The following is a 19801-nucleotide window of genomic DNA, read 5'->3' on the forward strand; positions in this document are numbered from 1 at the left end:
AGTTTGCGGTACGAATTTCGTATGTAACCTCTTTCACGCCAGCTTCGGTCACTGGATATGTACCGCTCTTGATGAAATAAACTTACCCGGTGCTGGGTGGAATCGCGCGGGTTTCTCAGGCACGGTCGTACTCCCATGCTTTAGCTAGCTGCGCCTCGAATGCTCGCGGCCACAGAGGGAATTTCAATGTTCACAAGCAGCGGCGCGCCACGCATCTCGGAGCCCACACGCAGGCTTCCTGTCGGCGGCGCTAGATGGCGTAGCGTGTCCAGAGAGAAGCACGAACGAGGACTACGGCTGCAGCGCGCGGCTCAAGCGCACCGGCGCGTCACCGGTGTAATCTCGGAGGCCATGCAAAACTTTGCGGCAGCGTCGCTAAATGGCGCCGCATGTTTTTTTTTTCTTCTGCTTACACAATTCGTTTAAAAGGAGAAGCTGCACGCCATCCAGGTCGGGAGAAGGACGCCGCTTCAACTTAAGGCACTTATCCACTTGACCGCAGCCGTCGTCAACCTCTTCATCGCTACAATGCACATTCAATAGTAGCTTGTTGTTCTGCAAAGGCAAATACTCATCCAGGAAAAGACTTGTGGCTTCCTTAGTAACAACGAAACTAGAGTGTACTGAACGAAACCATCCCACCCAAAGAGTGCGGCTTGTGTGGCGTCTCATTCACCGCATCGACCTGCAAGCTGTCGTAAAGTCTCAACGCTTTTAAACGTTAAAAAGTGGTGTATCTATTCTATCATCGAATAATAATAGGAAAATTCGAATATTTGACTAGTTTCCATGTTGTTTTTATTTAACGATGTTGGCATGGTTACTTCGTGAGCAGGGGAAACCTTGCGGCATCGCCGCGACGGAAATCGCGCTGCCGCAAACGCATATGTGAAAGCTGTCAGCGAAAATCGCTCTGCGACGTGCGCGGCAGAAAAATTTTTTTTTTCGCCCCAATCGCGCCATGTGAAACAGCCTTGCGGCGGCTGCTGCGAATCGCGCCCACGCGCTGCTTCTCGCTATCTCCGGATTAGCAAGGCAGTCGTCTCACACTTCGCTGCGTTTACAACGTGCCGAACGAGATTGTCCGCGCCAGTCAATATATCGCTAAATGAAAACACGTATAGAGTTGTGCTCAAATATTGCATTGGGAAGTATCGTGATCGTCGAACTTTTTTGGTAGGATTCGGCCCACATGGTTGTCGGACCTTTCGCGTTTGGTACGTGGTAACTTTTAGTGGCACCTGACGTCACAGGCGTCGAGGCACGCAGGAAGTTTTCACCCCTTTCACGGCGATCCCATGGGCGCTGCCATGTTTGATCACGCAGTGATGTGGCCATTGCTTGCCTAAGCTTCTCCGTTGATTCTGTGCTTACAATGGATGAACACGACGCCGGCATGGCTCAGCAAACCACTGTTTCGGTGGGTATTGTAACGGTAACTGGGTCGACGACAGCTTCAAAGGAAATGCAAGCGTCTTCGGAGCTCATTACGCTTTGTCCAAACAGCGCAAGCAGCATATATGGCGCTCGTATTAAAATCGTGGCTAAAATGTATTCCAAGCTATCCTAACTTTCCGCTTCTGCATTGAATCAGTGTCAGCGTGCTTAGCTCTTCGCAAATACTTTGATCGGCGGCTTGTCGCGTTTCCGACTCGGCAAAGTTCTGCGGGTGGTCACTATCCGTTTTATTTTCTGCCTGATCGCTCACGGGTGTGCTCAGTTCCGAGAGGTTTGTTCTTGCTGAGCACAAGGCTTGTAACGTAGCTGTTGTGCACGCTGCAACAGCTCGTAGCAAATGCGTGTTATCGCTAGTTACTCGCTTACTGTGTGGACCACTACGAAACATTCAACTTCGAAGATTAGTGTGCTGTCGGTGTAGTCGCTGCCACCCATGCTTCGGCACATTGAGTCAAATGTGCTTGAATTAGAAAAGGCAAGGCGCAGAAGACCAGGACTCAAGATGAAACACAAACGACAGGACCGGCGCACTTTTACTCAAATGTGCGCCCATTCACTTATTCTCGATAAGTTGGCGATAGGGTAGGCGTAAGTTTGCGTGCGAATTGGGGCGAAGGAGTGTAGATAACGTGCGAGAAACTTACTATATGCGAAGAATCGGCGCCACTTCCTTTGTCACGGTATAACGAACGGTACTCACTCGTGCAGACATTCCGGTGTTGAAGTCCTTTCCTTGTAGGTTAGCGCTACAACGCTGGAAGATGAGTGACGTTTTTTTTTTATCCTTGAGGGAAGCCATGCAACGTGAAGAGCCGCAAACACGGGCAGTCCTTATGTATCAGCGGTCCGTGAACTTGGACGTACCGGTTCATTGCTGTGCCAGTCACAATTTTTGCAGCCAACTACTTCACACGTCTTCACTTCGCCGCTCCACATTTTGCAGCATGAATGAAAGCACAGTGCGTTAGCGAAAACGCAGTTGCATTTCCGACAGCTGGTCGCGCAGAAGCAGGGCAGAAGAGGTAGTGGTTTCGTATTCGCGCGCTTTTGTCGAGGCAACGCACGTGCGGCACGTCGCTGAAAGCGCCATCTTGTTTCCAGAGCAAACTGCGTCTCGAAAAGTGTCAACGGGTAGTCGGGGTAGTTTTTTTGCTACCGCGCGCGTCGTCCTTCGATTCAAATGCGTTGCCTTGAAACGTGGAGAAAGAAATGGGGCGCCTGACCCACGACGACAGAATTTTCAAAGCGTCACTCGCGCTTAATTACCACAGCGGTTAGTGGAGCTGCCAGCGCTCTCGCCTCGAAACCTGTCCAGAATGCCCGAGCGCGGTCTGTTGTTTTGCAATTTTTGTTCCGCTGGAACAAAATTTCTTTTTGTTCCGCTATGTGGAAAGACATGAGATGCCTTGCGGGATACCTTTTGCCACGTTTTAGCTAGATAAAAGGTTCTGCTGTGCGTCTTTCGTTGTGAGAGAAATAAATAGCATGAGCCTGCACTCTAAACGCCGAAGTCATCGCCTTTCCTCCAGATTTACGTGCATTATTTCGCAAGGTCGTGTGGTGCGTTGTCGTTACACAGTTGAGTTCTCGCCGGTCTAAGCAGAACGACAGCGTCGACAGGGACCGTCCGCCTTAATGGGCCGGCACGGTGTTAAATATGTTCGTGGTCCCCGGCTCGCAAGTCAATCCTTGAGCACAAGAAGCGACCATTTTTTTTTGTTTCCCCCACGGGAAAGCAGTCGCTGCAGACCCTAGACGCTCGCTTGATCGCCTGCACATGTTTGCGGAATTTAGGCATCATTGCTTACCAGAAGACGTGGCCCAACGCAACGAATCGCCGTCAGAATTAGGGTGGCTTGGTTGTCTGCACACGTTCGTAGGGCGAAGGATTTCCTCGTTTCCCTAAAACCGCCCCGAAATGCGATCAGTCATCCTTGAGATGGTTCTCGCTGCGGTCATCCGACACCTTCGTTCGAAACAGCCTTTGTGCCTGTCGGCTGCTTAAGTGCATGGTGAGCCGAGTCGAGGTAACGCAAGGTGGTTCGAGGTTCGGTGCGTTAGCTGAATGACATAACACGGACTCGACTGCGTCACACGCTTCAACTTTCACTGACCTCGGCATGCGGATTCGTCAAGCCTACCATGTGCGCCTATTCCGAAATCCCCCGCTGCAGATGCAACCAACGCGAGCCGAATAGAATGTATTGGTCGTCTATCACGTGACTAGGGCCTACTCCATTTTTATCAATTATACGGATGCATTCCAGACGGGTTTCTGCCGTCGCCGTGAGGTTCCGTATGAGTGAAAGGGTGCGAGAAGGCGAACGCGGTTCAGTCTCGCGCGCCCTCTCCTGTGGCGCACGACACAGGGGGGCGAGGCGATGGAGGAGGGGCGTTCTCCGGCTGCTGCGACGATGTCCTCGCCCGCCGCTCCATACAAAGTGGACACAACCGCGGCGTCTACTGCGACGTTGGCCACGCGAATCGCGGACGCCGTAGGGACGCGTTGCCGGCGCTGGTGTCTTGAAAGCGATCTGCGACGTGGCTAAAGTGCGCACCCGCGCGGGCCTCATCTTCAAAGCGACGTTTGCAGAGTGCGCGTAGTGCTGGTAGCTTCGTACGCGTTGAAGCGACAGATGCACGGAGGTCAATTCGCTCGCGGCTGCTGCCGCGATTGCCAACTCCAGCAATTTCACAGTTACCGCCGTTAAGCGATGCATGTTCATGTTTACATATCCACGTGTGACGCCATGCTGGTTAATTTAGTTAAAACACGTTGACGGGCTAGTTGGTTTAAATCCATGATAGAATGTGTAAGTGCGACTGAACAAGGATGTAGAAAGAAGCAGACACACAAAGACAGTGATCTCTTTCTACATCCTCATTGAGTGACGCTTACTCATTCTATTATTGTTAATTTAGTTAGTAAGCAAATGTTTACAAGTTTATACCGCCAATAAAACTACTACCCTTACTTCGTACAGCTATCTACTAATTTGCTATCGCAATCAGTGCTTCACCGATCCGGCGGAACTGCGAACTTCTACGACTAGGCTTCAAGATTGTCCTACAACGTTGCATTATTTCCGCCATGCAAAAGAAGCTACGCTTTCAAGCAGTGGCTTGGTCAAGTAGCTACAACGTTGGCTTTTGGGAATGATTCATTCACGTAGAGCACGTCTATCTGTAAAGACGCACTTCCACCACTCGTGGATAAAGGAAGTCCAGTATAAACTGCGTAACTTTTGCAGCAGAATCAATGGTCGAGATAATGTAGCATTTCATTCTAATGTTAATTCTGTCACTTCATGCAGCGAGTGGTATAAGTGGCAAACCACCTGTGTTATCACCAGGACTGGCTGATGGTGAAAAGTGGATAAGGATAGTACAAAGCAAAAATGAGTCCTTACATTATACAAACCCTGCAACATTTAGTTTCAAGAATGGTAACGGGACCATTATGAGATCTATTGATGCAACCATTACTAGAATACTCTAGTACACTTTAGCGTTGCCCAAAACTATGGATGATTTCTACTGACATGCACTTTGAACTGGTGTGGTGACAAATAGGCACCTAGCCTACTTGAGCTGATCGGGTGTTATAAAACACCTATGGATGCCTGGCATTTTGCCCGTCTCCCATCTTTTATCTCTTTATTAAAGCCTCTATACTGCAGTTACCCGTGGCTGTAACTACTTCAGCTCTCTCACTGTCTCCCCTGCTTCTCTGCCGGCACAGCCAGATTGCGCCATCTGACAAAGAACTGCTAGACTCGTCGCTGTTGTTGATTTGAAGTATCCATGGCTAGTTGTCTTTAAATAGTTTCTTTCTACCATCAGACATTATTAAATATACTGTCACAGCTAAAACTGCACGACACATCCTGTACTAAAGCTGACGCAGCAAAATTCAGCGCCCAGCAACGATTCAGTCGAGAGAGCTAGTCGCAAAGAAAAAAAAAACTTTTATTACAAACATTCATCTGAGAGGAGACACTGAAATTCCTTCGCAGGAATGAGCGCCCACGACTTCAATAAAACACTTCGTACAACACAGGCACAGCGAAGTTCGTTCTGTCCAGGGAATATATCAAGCGACAGGGAAGGGCAGAGGGTGGGTGGGATAAACTGAACGAAAAACACAGCATGGGTAAAAACACTGCAGTCCACATGTGCAGGCGCTTCATAAATAAATATATTAAACGTCCACGTCGAAAATGCTTCACTGTCCTGTTCTACAATGCGGAGAAGTCTGCAGTTTTACTTGAGCTATGCCTCAACCTCGGCACGTAGCCGCTTACAAACCGCAGCATCACACGCACATACACACACATTCTTTGCAATCAGAACAAATAACTGTAGTAGGCTGAGAGAGCAGCCACTGGCGAATGCAAAAGCAAAAAAAGAAAAGCTCTGCCAACTACCATATTTGCGACTCTTCAAAAAACACGACACTCTGTTGTACTATGAGTTACACAAAACTTCGGTAAAGGTGCAGTCTACAAAAAAGACACTTTAAGTAAAAACGGGCTGTAATGCTCAATTGGCTTTGTAGACTCCAAGGCACCATAGTGCGCAGCATGTCATGATGCGACATGATGCAGTGTGCAAGATACTGACATGCTGGCCAGGCAGGAAAGGTATGTACAGAATAGAGAGCGCATTGATGTGTGGAGTTCGGAAAGACGACCTGCGATTTATTAATGTACTCCTGCCATGGCGTCGTGTTTTGTTCTTGACAATTACCCAAAGGCTGCAAGTGCTTAGACAACTAAAGTGACACACAAGTGCGTAGCGCTTCTATATATGTTTTTCACATCCGAGCGGTCTGTGCAGCCTGAAAGTACATGACATATAGTGTTGCACAAACAAAGACACGTGCATGAGATGCGCTGGACGAGAAAGGTTGGTGTCGACATCCAGTACATTCTCTCCAATGGCTCATTTAGGAACAAATATTTCATGGCACTAGGGTTTGGGTCTTGCAAGTAGAAAAAGCTTGTCGTTTGGCCGCTTGTTGTTGTTTACTAGTCAGGTGTCCAGAAATGTGATAGACTGCCCTATGTTGCGACTAAGGCAAATACAATGATGAAGCGACCTGAACAGAGTAACCAATACTTCATTAACACCCGTCACCTTTCTTCATTTCAGTGCAGACTATTTCTCAGTGCGACAGAATTATAGCATATGACAGGCACATATTAGCCTCACAATAAAATCTCACAAGAGAACCTAGAAGAAAAGTAAACACTCTCCTGTCATGTGCACAGGTCTTAAAATTGGGCTTTTCATCGATTCATAAAACAAGGTGCCTCACCACTGCTTACTAATTTTCACATACACATACACGCACGTTTTACCAGACCTTACAAATTAGAAAAAAAGAATTCACACATTTTCTGTTACAACCTCTGAAAGAAAAAAAAAATATTTGGGCTACCGTAAGAATGCCTAAAGGTGTAGACGTTCCTTCAATGCAAATAAAGCCAAATGAATGACACAAAATAACAATGCTTGTCAATTCCAGCGTTGCACACAAATCTCGTATTAAAGTAGCTTGTGCCAAAAACAGCAAAGCGTGGTGTGGAAAAAAAAAGAAAAAAAAAGGCACGCGTGTGCATGACAGCACTCGGGGTAACTTTTCAACCAGGGAGCAGCACAACTGCAGGAGCAATTACAAAGTAACATCCAGCAGAAGAATGATGATTAAGCATAATTTTACAACTCTGACAGACAACTTCGACAAGTACAATGTTGAGAAGCAACACAATGTCTCTTGTCATGTATGGCCAACAACCAAAAAAAAAAAAAAAAAAAAGTTTGGGGTTTATAGGCTGTTATTAAATGGTTGCCACAGAGAGTCTGACTTTACAAAATGCGAGCGAAAAAAAAAAAGAACTAAAATGTTGACTGAAGAGTTATGGCTGGGGTGAATTCTGCTACAAATGACCGTGCTTGATTAGACACCAGACGTGAAACAAGAGTTTACCAGTGTAACGCAAGCACAATGCAAAGGCCCTGGCTGTAGATTCACTTTTCCAGGCGAACTGAAGTCATAATGGCCGCCATGACCACACTGGTGCCACCATTTTCGCGTTCCCACTGTCTGTTTAACACTGTCCCAATCAGAAGAGATGATTGCATCACAGCAGCTAAAAAGCAAGCATATGCCCTAAGGATGAAAGTTGTTGGGCAACAGATGAGCAAGAGTACAAGCAACCCATGTACATCAGACTAGACAAAAAGGAAGAAATGAAGGGTTGTGGCTGTAAAACTCTCGTCAACGCTGCTTCTTTCATGCTCTGTGCAGGTGAAGGACCAGACTTTAAGCACTTCTGCACTCTGTTAACATCGCATGCGCTGCAATAATCTGTCTGCCGCCTATTGAGTCACGCGCCTCGCATTTCCACAGTTGCATCATTGCAACTCGATACTTACTTCATTAAGTAAGACAGGTCTCACCTAATGTAGGCTGTGCACAACCAAGATTGTCTGGCTTATTCACACCTCTCAGCACGTTTTTCACGGTCGCTTTGCAGCGAGGGTCTTATTCAGTGAAACTGTGCCTGACAAACTATGGTCTTACAAAGAAATTTGTGACCACATGTCTAGCTGGCTCGCATCTCGGCTCTTCAGGCTCGGCGAGTTGTCTCCGAAGCTGTCAAGAAATACACTGAGCCGCTTTAAATTCAAATTGGGCTCACTTCACAGCAGTTTAGCACTGCACCAGCTGCAAGCATTCGGAGAAAAAAAAGCTATCGTGACAGCAACTTGCTTAAATATTCAGCTAAAACCTTGCCAGTCTAGCGAGAACTTGATGCATGCGCGATCTCACCTTAACAGGACTGAGAAGCCCCTTGCCGCATTGGTTGCAACAAGGACCACTGTTGAGGCCTTGATGCAGGACTGCCACATGAATGCTCTATGGACGTCAGTTCTAACAAAACTGCAATCTCGCTTCAGTTATCACAGGGCTTTGAATTTGTTCCTACTGGCCAGTACTGGGTCATTCGTTACAAACACCGAACGAAGTTTCCAACCTGCTGGTGCAGACGATAGGAAAGTGACAGCTGAGCACGGCAAAATGGTGCTGCACTTGCTTGGGTGCGCAGGTACTGTCTTCTCAATGTACTCACCCGGCAGTGACCAGTCACGCAGCTAAGCCCACTTGCAGGCAGTGCTACCATCTTTGATTGCCAGTCAGCCCTCTAAAATCAACGCTTGAAATCCACTAAATTGAGCTAAATACTTTTGTGAACATGTGAAGCAAATTTAGTAGTTTGCTGGGCCAGTTGGTGCATGGTGAACATATAACGGTTTCCAGCAAGTACGGACACAAGCACAAGTAGAAACCGACAGGGCAACGCTGGACTTACAACTTATTATTTAGTGCTTTAATGTTCAAAAATCCCGCCTTATAAGTCTACTGATACCGACTTCATGCCAAGTTTGGCTTAACAAAATTTACAGTATATGCTACTCAGGCTTTTTTCACCCTGCTTAATCTGGTTTGCCTCAAAGGGAGTCAATCAGCCATCAAACACTAAACAATGACAATGTATTACCAATGACAAGAACTCAAAATCAGGAATTTTTCTGGCAGGGTTTCAGTTGCCAAACAATCATTTGGAATCTGCTACGAATGATGAAAATACTGGAAATGCACAACAAAAACCTACCTGCTAAAAACGCTAAAACCATCTTTCTTTCCCCGCTAAACAGGTTTAAAGTCAGCTAAACTGGCAGCACTGCCTGCAGGAGAGGTTAGAAGTTTGAACAACGAGCAAGGCAGAAGTGAGTGGCGGTGGTGTAACCACAGCCAGTGTACAGGAAGAAGAAAAGCAGAATTCCAAACATCACCTAAATGCCACACATGACAACGCACTTGAAAACACACTTCAGGCATGCCAACGTTCCTGGGAACTGTGTGCCGACCCGACCGCTGTACAAGATACTGTACACTAAGAAAATTTTGCAGCCTCTGGGGTTTCTCTTGTCGCCAAATCGTTCACCAATCTTGTGAGCATTTCCTTTCTTTAGCACTCTGTACTCACGACTTTCCTGTCACGCATGCCATGTCACGCTGCCATGTGCTTGCCACTTGTGACAGAAAAGAACTGAGTGTGCTGTGTTGAAGAATGTAAAGGCATGCAACATGGATGACAACTATCATTGGCGACAGGATGAGCCCCTGAGGGTGCAAGCTTTCTTTGGAGTGTACAGGTGGCTCAGATTTCTCTACACACAAATTGCTGAGGCCGCTGAAGCATTCGTTCCAGAAAAGGTCACTCGGTGTGCCGATTTAGGCCGAGAGAAGGTCGAGTCAAGCCAACAACAAGGCAGCAGACAACAAAAACGACGGCGGCCAGCGAAGAGCAAACAAGCGCTCAGCATTCTCTCTTTCCCGGCAGCGGAGAGATGGATCGATGGACAAGCGAAGACGAAGTTTTGCGGGAGGACGACGGTGCCTCTGCCAAGGGGTAGGGAACGGGGAGAGGGTTACTTGGACAACTTGCTGATGACACGTATCAGGGCACCATTCTCCTCACGGAGCCGTGCATTTTCGGCTCGCAGCTGTTCCGATTGCTGGAAGGGAAAAAAAAAAAGGGCGAGGTGCGACACTAAGCCTCTGAAAAACAGATTAGAGCATTTCAAGGGAGGCACTAAGATGTTATATAAGGTGTTGATATCTATGCGCTCTTATTTATTGTACTGTGGATTAGTGTTTTCCCTTTCTTGTATCATATTGCAGTATATGCACATGAATATTTTGCATCTTCGCCTAATCCAAACGCAGGATTACATGTACTTAATGCTGTGTTATACGCTGCTGAACTGCATAGGGCTCTGAAGCCTTACCAAGCTCAGTTGAGCTTTTACCTTCTGCTTTTTTTTCAGAAAAGGAACTAGAGTGACTGACTGACTGTGTTCTGAAGACTACAGAGCTTCCTACTAAAATTATTGGAGGGAACTCCGGCGGTTCGATCATTCAGCTATACCAAAGGAATGGATAGCAGTAGTACATGGATTTGTCTAATGTTTGTACTTCCGGCTTGAGACGTTCATGTAGTGTCATTATGGGTTGTTTTTCTAAATTTCCAAGTCCTTAAATTTTTTTTAATTTTCCAAGTCCTTATGTTTCTAAATGCATGTAGGCAATGAAGTCCGTGTGCACATGTATAATTACTGTGGACTTTATTGCATTTATAATGCAATATCCTGTTGAAAATAATCAGCTTGCAATGTCACGAAGTTGTTTGGAGCCAGAAGGACAAAGCTTGGACAAATCCATTAACTAAACATCATTCTCACACTGACTGAACTGCGATACCTGCAGTTCCCGTAGGCAGTAGTGGCAGAATTTCCTAATCAAAATTTTTTAGAAAAATACATGCCAAGGAACACAGCAAACAGGACTCTCGTTGATGCATACTTGTGCTTCCAAGCTTGAATACTGCCCTCAACGATGAGCAAATGTGTTTGTATTGCACTAAAAAAATGGTATTAAGCACAAAATATATATACAGTACCCACAATTAATCCTGAGCTTTTACTCAAAGCAACCTTCAAGCAAAATGTGATAAAATCTTTGTGAATGCCACTTTTAATGTGGCCGTCTGTTGAAAAGTTGCTACCTCCTTCGTAGACAGCTTCACTTTCGCTTTTGACAAAGGAATTACTGATACAGCAGTTTAAAGAAAGTTTTACTTAACAGACTTCCTTTTTCTTCATCAGAAATTGCCATCAATGTCTCAAATATTAAATGGCTAAGAATCCATATATGTCCATGTGCTGTTGGTGCCTGATGAATTTGAGTTGAAAGTCGGAGAACCTTCTTGCTTAGACGAATTGCACAACTGTGAATGTACGGTAACGATCAAATGAAACATGAACACCAGATTACAATGTAAAGCACCTTTTGCAAGTAATAATTCAAGACCATGATTAGCACCACAAGTTATCTATTCTAAAAAAACGGTAGTCAAACCTACCTCGTTATAACAATGTCGCATTCAACACTGAAATACCTCTGTTATATATGCTACTCATTAGAAGCATACATGTTGATATGAAAGAACATAATTCACAAATATTAGAATTACTTCCTTATATCTAAGAACATGTTATATCTGTGTTCGTTCCATAGATGTCTAACTGTTAGTACTCACACTAAAAGCATACAAGCTGAGGTCATGCTGATATACATGTATTAGAGAAAGCAGAAACAAAAGAATACATTCCACTTATTCCTAACTTGTTCATATTTGAATTGTCTGTCGTAGTACAGCTTTGGATTTACGCACACAGCTGGCACCCCAATACAAATCAGTGAAGTTTGTATGCATAGTTTCACACAGTTTCATGTTTTTGTATGCGGACGCAAATGGAGAACTCATGTGAAGTCATTCTCATTTTCAAGCACGAAAAAATTTACCAAGCTGTGAGACTGAATACAGAAACTTTTTGGTGATCAAAAGTGCTCAATGAAGAGATGAATACACTTAGGGCTCAAGAGTTATGAAAGGCCCAGTAGCTGAATTGTTTGTGCTCTTTTACACTGAGTTCTCCCAGCACACTGAACTAGTTTTGTGGCAACACAGTTCATGCGAGTGCCGAGCCTTTCATCCTTCTAACTTAATCCTCTCGGAACAGAAGCAAGCCCGAAAACATAGTACGTGGTCAGGTGTTTAGAGTGGCCTCGCTGGATATATCATCTGTTTCAATGTCAAAGTGATGTGACTGGATTGTCAGTGGCAAGTAGACAGAACTCAAACAAAACAGTGAAGAGGATGTTCACTGCATTCCATTCATGGTTTCTCAGTACAGTAGAACCCCATTGATGCATTTTACAAGGCCCCTAACAGCAACACCGGAAAAAACTCTGAATGCGGCCAGCACGGTAACTAGACGTCTTGGCTCTCGTATTCTGACCAGAGACTGCATGTGCGAGCATTTATAATTAAGGGACACTAACCCTGTTATGCGACACTGGCCCCTTTCCACTTTGTATGCTTTACCACAATACCTGGTGGGTTTCACCGCATAACATATCTACAATGTGACGAAGCTGACTTTAGAAAAAGCGGCTAAACTTGCAACCGTGCTCAGCCACGCTTTTTGAGACTGACGATTGTGTACTTCCAGCATTTCGGAGGGAGGCCACGGGTGAGGCTTAGCTGCAAGTATACATTTACCGTCTCTGTAGCAATGTGCAAGAGTAAATTTGCTTCTGCACTGCTAAATTTACGCGACTGCTTCACTCAAACGCAACACAATATGCAGGAACATTGCAGAATCGAAGCATATAAAATGCGAACATATACATAGAAGTCATTGGTCGTGAACATGAAAACGCAAGGTAGCAGCTGGGAAAATGCAAGAGTGATGAAAGTATCAATGAGGTTCCACTGCACTCATCCGAACAACAGGAACAATGAAAGCAGCAATCAATAAACAATACACTACAGCACGCAGGAGATGAAACACCAGTTTGCAAAGCACTTTGCAGCCTGGAGCAAAATAATGGCACTGTTGTGCCCATTTCAAGAAAGGATTAGTAGATGTCATCTTGTTCAAATGTATGTCCTGGCATTTCTGACAGGTTAACAGGGTGAATTTCCGATGCGTGTGGCAGATGAGATGTCCGCCAAATGTTAATGTCATACTTAAGATGCCTTCTCACTACACACTCTTAGCACTATCATCACATGAGTGTTCAACACACAGGGGGCATATCTACACATGCAGTTAAACGTGCACACCTCTAAGGCAAATCACACGGTGGCATTCTGAGAAAAAAAGCAGCACTACACGTCATGGCATGGCAATCAAAAGTGGCATCTAGTGTCAATGTTTTTGTAACCTCCAGAAAACAACATACTCGTTCATTAAAAATATAAAAAAATTCACTGCTCAAGACTAACTCATGTTCTTGGAAACGAGAAACCATGGAAGTTGTACTTAAGCAGTGAAGACAACCATTTCACTGACTACAGCTTAAGCCCTGCTAGTCACATTAGTGTTATACACCTTGCACATTCGTTTTCTGTCTGGCTTGTGACAGTCACACTTTACAAGTCACACACTGTCACAATGTGAGAACTACAATGCAGGGAGAGAGTACTTGTCCACACAAATGGTTACGTTAAAGAATAACTGCAACACATATAAAGCAGGTTCTGAGTGCTTGTTTTTTTTAGTTCTGGTAGGGTGAGGCACACATCACAAAAAGTTTACAAAAAACCCAGAGACTTGGGAACAAACCTGGAGGCTGAGATATATGTAAAAAAAACCTGTCAACTCTGCTTCATAAACACAAAACGTATACCACACAATTTCGCTTATGAAAGAGAACACCTAGGACTGTTTTAAAAAAGGCGACCATCCAAATGAGGTATTACTGCCAACTTGTGGCCGCAGAATTCATGTACTATTTAAACACATAGAGGGAACATGGGCTTGTGTGTGAAGATTCCCACAACTTCAGCTCCGTGCGGAAAGACATGTGCATGATGAAAATGCACTTTCCATATTCGCAAAGCCCACATGTGTTGAAACATTGCAAATGCCATTGGCATTCACTGATAGCACACGGAGACATGCTCTTGTTCATCCCATAAAATGTTATTGTTATTAAGATGTTACACAGCTGACCTCATCTCATCACCCTTTCCACACAGTTGAAAAAGGTCAGGCATTGGACTGTGCTAAAGCTGCATCTGTCTCACAAAAGTTTTCAAAAGGTTCAATGGCATTAAAATGCCCAATAATAGCACCTGTGTGTCTTGATGTGCGCAACAGCACCATCCACAAAACAATCACAAAAGGCTTTGGGGCAGTGACCACTCTGGTCAAAAACTCCTATGCAAGATGTTGTGAATGGGCATGTCTTTCCCAACAGTTCAAAAAGTACCCTGTGCAGTAACAGGCGATGTGTTTGGAGTTATGACGGTCGTTTTGGATGAATACTTCATGCCTGCATCTTGGTCTGATGAAACGACGAGTCAACATTGCAACCAAGCTTAGATTTCAGGGCAACACCATTTTCTGCTTTAGGAACGCCTTAATTTTTTTGTTATGCAGCAAATGCCATGCATGCAAGTTAAAAGCACACATCCTCTCCCTCCCACACCACTTCATAAGTGTGCAAGTTTAAAATTTTTCCTTGGCTATTAACCAACTACTTGAAACGAAGGAATGGCAGCGATGACTAATAGCTGCAGTTAAGAGTAGACTGATGCTCAAAGCCGAAGGTTCCTTAAAGCACTTTGCCACCACTGTAAGTGCAAACATTTTATCAGTGCAGGCCCCTACACCTAAGCTAAATGTTCACTGGTAAAAATGCTACAATAAGCTCATAAAAAAATTTTCACAATTCACACACTATATGGCTCCCCTGAATGTATTAATTTTCGTACCTCTGCGAGCATGTGCCCTGATAGCAGCACCTTCAAATTGCTACCTCAATAAAAACACTCGCACCTGTTCTAAATTATACATAAATTAAAAACCTTACACTCAGACAAAAACGCACAGGTGTCATCAGTTAAGGAACTTGCACCTGCATAAGGAAATGATGCAATACTGCCAGAAAATTACATTCATCATCAGCCTATCCTTATGTCCACTACAGGATGGAGGCTTCTTCCAGAGATCTCAATTATCCCTGCCTTGCTTTCATTTCATCACACCACCTAGTTCTCAACAGCCCTCCATGGCGTCTCAGTTTCCTGGGTGCCCACTCAGTACTAGACCACCAGTTATCTGCCCTGCACATTACGTGGAACCTGTCTGCCAACTTCAGTTCTTCACTAAATCATCACACTATCTCCACTGAAGATTACAGGCTACCCCCGTATGTTCTCTAATCCACATTGCTGTCTTCCTGTCTCTTAACATTACGCCTATCGTTTCTTGTTTCATCGGTTGTTGCATAGACCTTGGCTGCTTCTCAAGCTCCTTTGTTAATCTACAAGTTTCTGCCCCATGTGTTACTACAGGGGGTATGCAATGACTGCACTTTTGAAGGCTACATACTTGTCAGTACATGCCACGTGGGGTTCATTCCATTTTGCCCTCTTGAGTTTGCTTTATATTTTACATTTACAAATTATACTCGGAGCACGGGAAATGACTTCCCAACGCTTTCCATTTACCTTTGTCCTGTGCGTTCCATACCCTCTTGATGTCTGCACACTCTGGCAGTATCATCAGCCTGCAAATTACCGTGTTCTTTTCACTTGTTTTCAGTGTGTTCACGAATTACCCGATCCTGCCTCGTATTCTTTAATTCCAGCCACCGCACCTGCTGCTTCCAGTGGCTGGAATTAAAGGTGCCCAATTCGAGGCGAATTCTTCACCCAAAGCAGAAAAAATGAGCGGCTGCCCTTTTTGTTCCCTCAACGTCTCGGGTTTTTTTCGCATCGTACACAAGCCCCGAGTCGTTCCACAACAAGCTGTGTAATGAGCTGCACTAGTCACGCCACTCTGCAGCGCATGGCAGGCCGAGTGAGGGAGTTTGTCAGAAGCCAGGCGCCACTCTTGCCAAGATGCGTGACCAATGAGAGCGGTCGGGTTTTTTTTTACCTTCCTCATTTGGACAAGTTTGACACGACGCGTGTCAGCGCACGATTTTCGGCCTTGAGCTTGGCGTTCTCGGCCTTGAGCTGAGCCAGAACCTGCAACAAGACGCCCATGGTTGTCAAGGTGGTGACAGTAGTGCCGCGAGTCGCTGAAAGGAAAAATGTCTGATGCCTCGTTGAATCCTGGGTGATGTCTAAGGTCTGCCTCGGAGGAATGGTCGTGGCAGGATGCAGCCTTGAAAAAAGATTTGTCTCTGCGAATGGTGAGTGTGGCCATCTACTCAGGTGTCGCTGGAGTTGCAACCACTGATGCAAATGTGCACTGATACGATGCGGATACGCCGTCACAAATGCCACGATAACACGGTGCCCACCAACACTGCTTCCGCACAAGCACGAGTGAGAAAGAGTGTCAGATAATCGGGACTGTATCATTTCGCAAATAGTATCTTCCTTGAATAATGAGACACCTTTACATTAAGCTTAAAGAAAAGACCCTTTAACCTAATCTAACTCAAATAATCGGACAAACTTCAGCCTGCTTAAGAGGCATCGCAAACCTTGGCCGAGTGAGAGAAATCGTTTTTGGGTCTTTAAGCTCTGTAAGGTATCGTGAACAACAATTCCATCACAAGCACATAAAAGTCTTCCTCGGGGCAAAGCAGATTCAAGTTTCTACCACAGCCGGTCTTTAGCAGGCATTGTGCAACGCACACAGCACTGAAACGAAACCACATTAACAAACGATAATGTACATTGATAAGAAACTGAATTTCACTTTAGCTAGGTATGTTTAGACAATCTTAACTTAAGTAGGTAAGTGCTGCCATCATGAAATATGCCAGCCTTGCCATGTGCCACTTGCTGGAAGCCAATAGTGTGCCTCACTTTGAAGGTCTTTGTTCATGCGGTGTTCCAAGTGTTCTTTGGATAAGACTTTTTTTGCAGCACACTAGTATGTACTGCTTGATGATGAGATAAATAGCTGCGAAAACAGGCAGCACGGCTAACGGTCATGTACCTTCAGCTCCTCCTCCATTTCAGAGATTTTCCTCTCGAGTGCTCGACGTTCCTGTGTGAAGACAACACAAAATACAAAGCAACTGAGAACCAGACAAGCACCTATTAACACGTAGAATACAAAAGCAAGCATGCATATGAAAGCCCACCAAAAGGCTGCTGAGACAACTTCAATGATAAGAAACAATAGTCAAGTATGACAATGTGACAAAATTACCAGCAGTTATCGCATTCTTTCTACAGTTCTGGGGATTAACTTATATAAAGTACTATTCTGCCATAGCTTTACCACTTAATCATAACCTTGAACGATACTGCTTACCCCTAACTGTGCATGCGCAGCTGGTGGTATTGGCAACAGTTAACGATGCCACTTTCCATGACTGTGAATGTGCTGTTGGCAGCAGGCAGTGTTGGAAACAATATAGCAACAATGCTATGGTAAAATGCTTTGACATCACTGAATGTGCAGCCTTAGGACATACAGTCTTCGTCAGAAGTCTGGAAGACACTGCATACACCACTGAGCCTGCAGTCTCTCTGTGCACTCAGAGTAGAACTATTGTCACTCCAACACCCTCTATTTTAAGAGTTGCAATAGTAAGAGGATAGTGCTTTGCAAGAGGGCTACGTGACAGAGGATGTTTGCAGTGTAGCGTTAAGGGGCCCTGAACCACTTTTTATCGAAGTGGACAAAGACATTTGAAGTGAAGATAGGCTATTTCAGAACCACTTTTCTGCAAAAAGTACTTCAACGCGTTCAGCAGAAGCGGAGTTATCAGCAATCAAACACGGCCTCAACTGTGCTCCCCTTCCTCCTCCAATGCCTTGCACTGTGAAGGCTACGGCTGAGACATCACCGTGGCGCGCAGTTCAAATTTCCAATTTGGTGCCTATGCCGCGATAAACGTAAGCCAAACGTGGTTTTCCTCAGAGAGCTGCAGTGCGCTTAGCCACTGGACTCATGGCGGCACTTAGCGGCGGCCGCGGTGTAGCTGAGCACAGCAACCAATAGCAGCAACGTATTGGAGTGTGCTTTATGATGAAAGAGCACACAGAAAAGAGCGAGGAGCATGGGGTTTTTGAAATGAGAGAGTTTGAGAAAAAGGTGACTTCGTGCTCTGCTTGCGAGCTCCATGAACCGCGTGTACAACAGCAGAACTTGGCTGAAATGTTCACAACAGCATATGCTACCTGCGGACTATGTTATTTCACCAAGCCCGAGGGGTGGTTCAGGGCCCCTTTAAGAAACTTTGACGAGAACTGTAAGCCTTCGTGAACATTCTAAGCCACTATGTGCGACGGGCACTATAGCCACAGTCTGTGGCAGAGATGAAGATTGCATGGAATTCACTCGTCTTTTCCTGTTCCAGTCGTGCCATATAAGGCAGCACAAGAACACTTTAAATTTGTTGTGAACATTTTCCTACACAAAACTGACAAGAAGAAATAAAAGTTAATGGCAGCACCACTCTAACTTCACTGTCCAGAACACTTGGCAGGCTCATGTAGTTTCAGTACATAGTGTGGAGAAATTGAGCGGCAAAATCCTAGTTTCTTACAGATGAGAAACATTCTGCTCTGAGCTGCCAACATGCTAGAGCAGTACCTGTGAGTGAGGTGACACAGAAGCATAACATAAAACAGATGCCACCTCACGTGTGACCAGAGATCTCACCAGACTGCATATTACATCCTGAATGCACTTGCAGCATGAAACGAAACAAGGACAGAAGAGAGAAACAACACGAACAACGTCGACTTGCAACAGATCTTATTATTCCAAGAAATACCTCTTATATACGGACCGTTCAATTAAAACGTGAAAATTGAAGTGTATAGAAGCAAAATTGTGACCTAAGTGCACTACAGGCAATTGCTGGCTTTTTTAGATCTCGTCAAAAGGTTGTGTGATGTTCATATAATATACTGGCGAACACAGTCAATGGCTCGGATAAAGAGATTATTTCAACATCACGTGTGCCTTTGATGTGATGTAAAACAGTCAGCAATTCCCTTTAGTGAAATTAGGCGACAACTTTGCTTCTGTCCATTTTGATTTTGTCACTTTCATTGCACAATCAATATGTAAATGTTCATTCTGGGAATAATAAGCTCTGCTGGAAGTCAGCATTGTTTGTGCTGCTTCTCACTTCTGTCCATGTTTCATTTTATGCTGCAAATACAGTTAGGATAATCAATCAACTAGCCCGAGCGTTTACTTTACACATTACAATTCAGATCCCCGTGAAATCCATACCCAGATATAGATGGGGGCGAAATGCAAAAACACTTGTGCACTTAGATTTTATGAGCACATTAAGGAACCCCAGGTGGTCAAAATTAATCCCGAGTCCCTCATTATGGCTTTCCTCATAATCAGATCATGGCTTTCACACATAAAACTCCAGAATTTAAGTCCATGCCCTGGCAGCACACACTATTAGATGAGGAAGCCTAAGTAGCCAGGTGGGTACTACCACAGCATGGAGCGCCTGCTGCTACTTATAGCTAGTGTTAGCAGAACCGGGGTGCTTTTTTTTTCGGGTGATCATTTTCAGATAGCCTCACTTTCATGAGACCCAGTGCTGGATATGTCGAAGTACACGACCCAGAGCGATCTTGTCATTGTGCGAACATAGTGAGCTTGGCCCAGTGCCAGAAATGCTGTTAGCCATATACGTGGGCACGTCCAATGTCGAGTGTTGCGAAAGTGAAACCATCTCAGAAAGTAATTG

At 45.0% G+C, this 19801-nt stretch overlaps 1 protein-coding gene across 4 annotated transcripts in view; it reads right to left on the reverse strand.

The window, feature by feature from the left end:
• Positions 1-5409: 5409 nt before the first annotated feature.
• Mbs (Myosin binding subunit) overlaps positions 5410-19801 on the reverse strand; it is a 101846-nt gene continuing 87454 nt past the window's right edge. For 2 of the 4 annotated variants that reach the window (XM_075673589.1, XM_075673587.1), the window contains 3 exons: positions 17065-17115; positions 16048-16139; positions 9959-10047 (listed from right to left, as the gene is read on the reverse strand). In XM_075673589.1, coding sequence (XP_075529704.1) covers positions 16053-16139; positions 17065-17115 — 138 coding nt within the window. In that variant the 3' untranslated portion in view covers positions 9959-10047; positions 16048-16052. Of the gene's footprint in view, positions 10048-16047; positions 16140-17064; positions 17116-19801 lie in introns of all 4 variants that reach the window. The other 2 variants (XM_075673590.1, XM_075673588.1) reach the window with 1 other exon arrangement.

This window comes from Dermacentor variabilis, chromosome 11, assembly GCF_050947875.1.
Source record: "Dermacentor variabilis isolate Ectoservices chromosome 11, ASM5094787v1, whole genome shotgun sequence".
Classification (NCBI taxonomy): Eukaryota; Metazoa; Arthropoda; class Arachnida; order Ixodida; family Ixodidae; genus Dermacentor; species Dermacentor variabilis.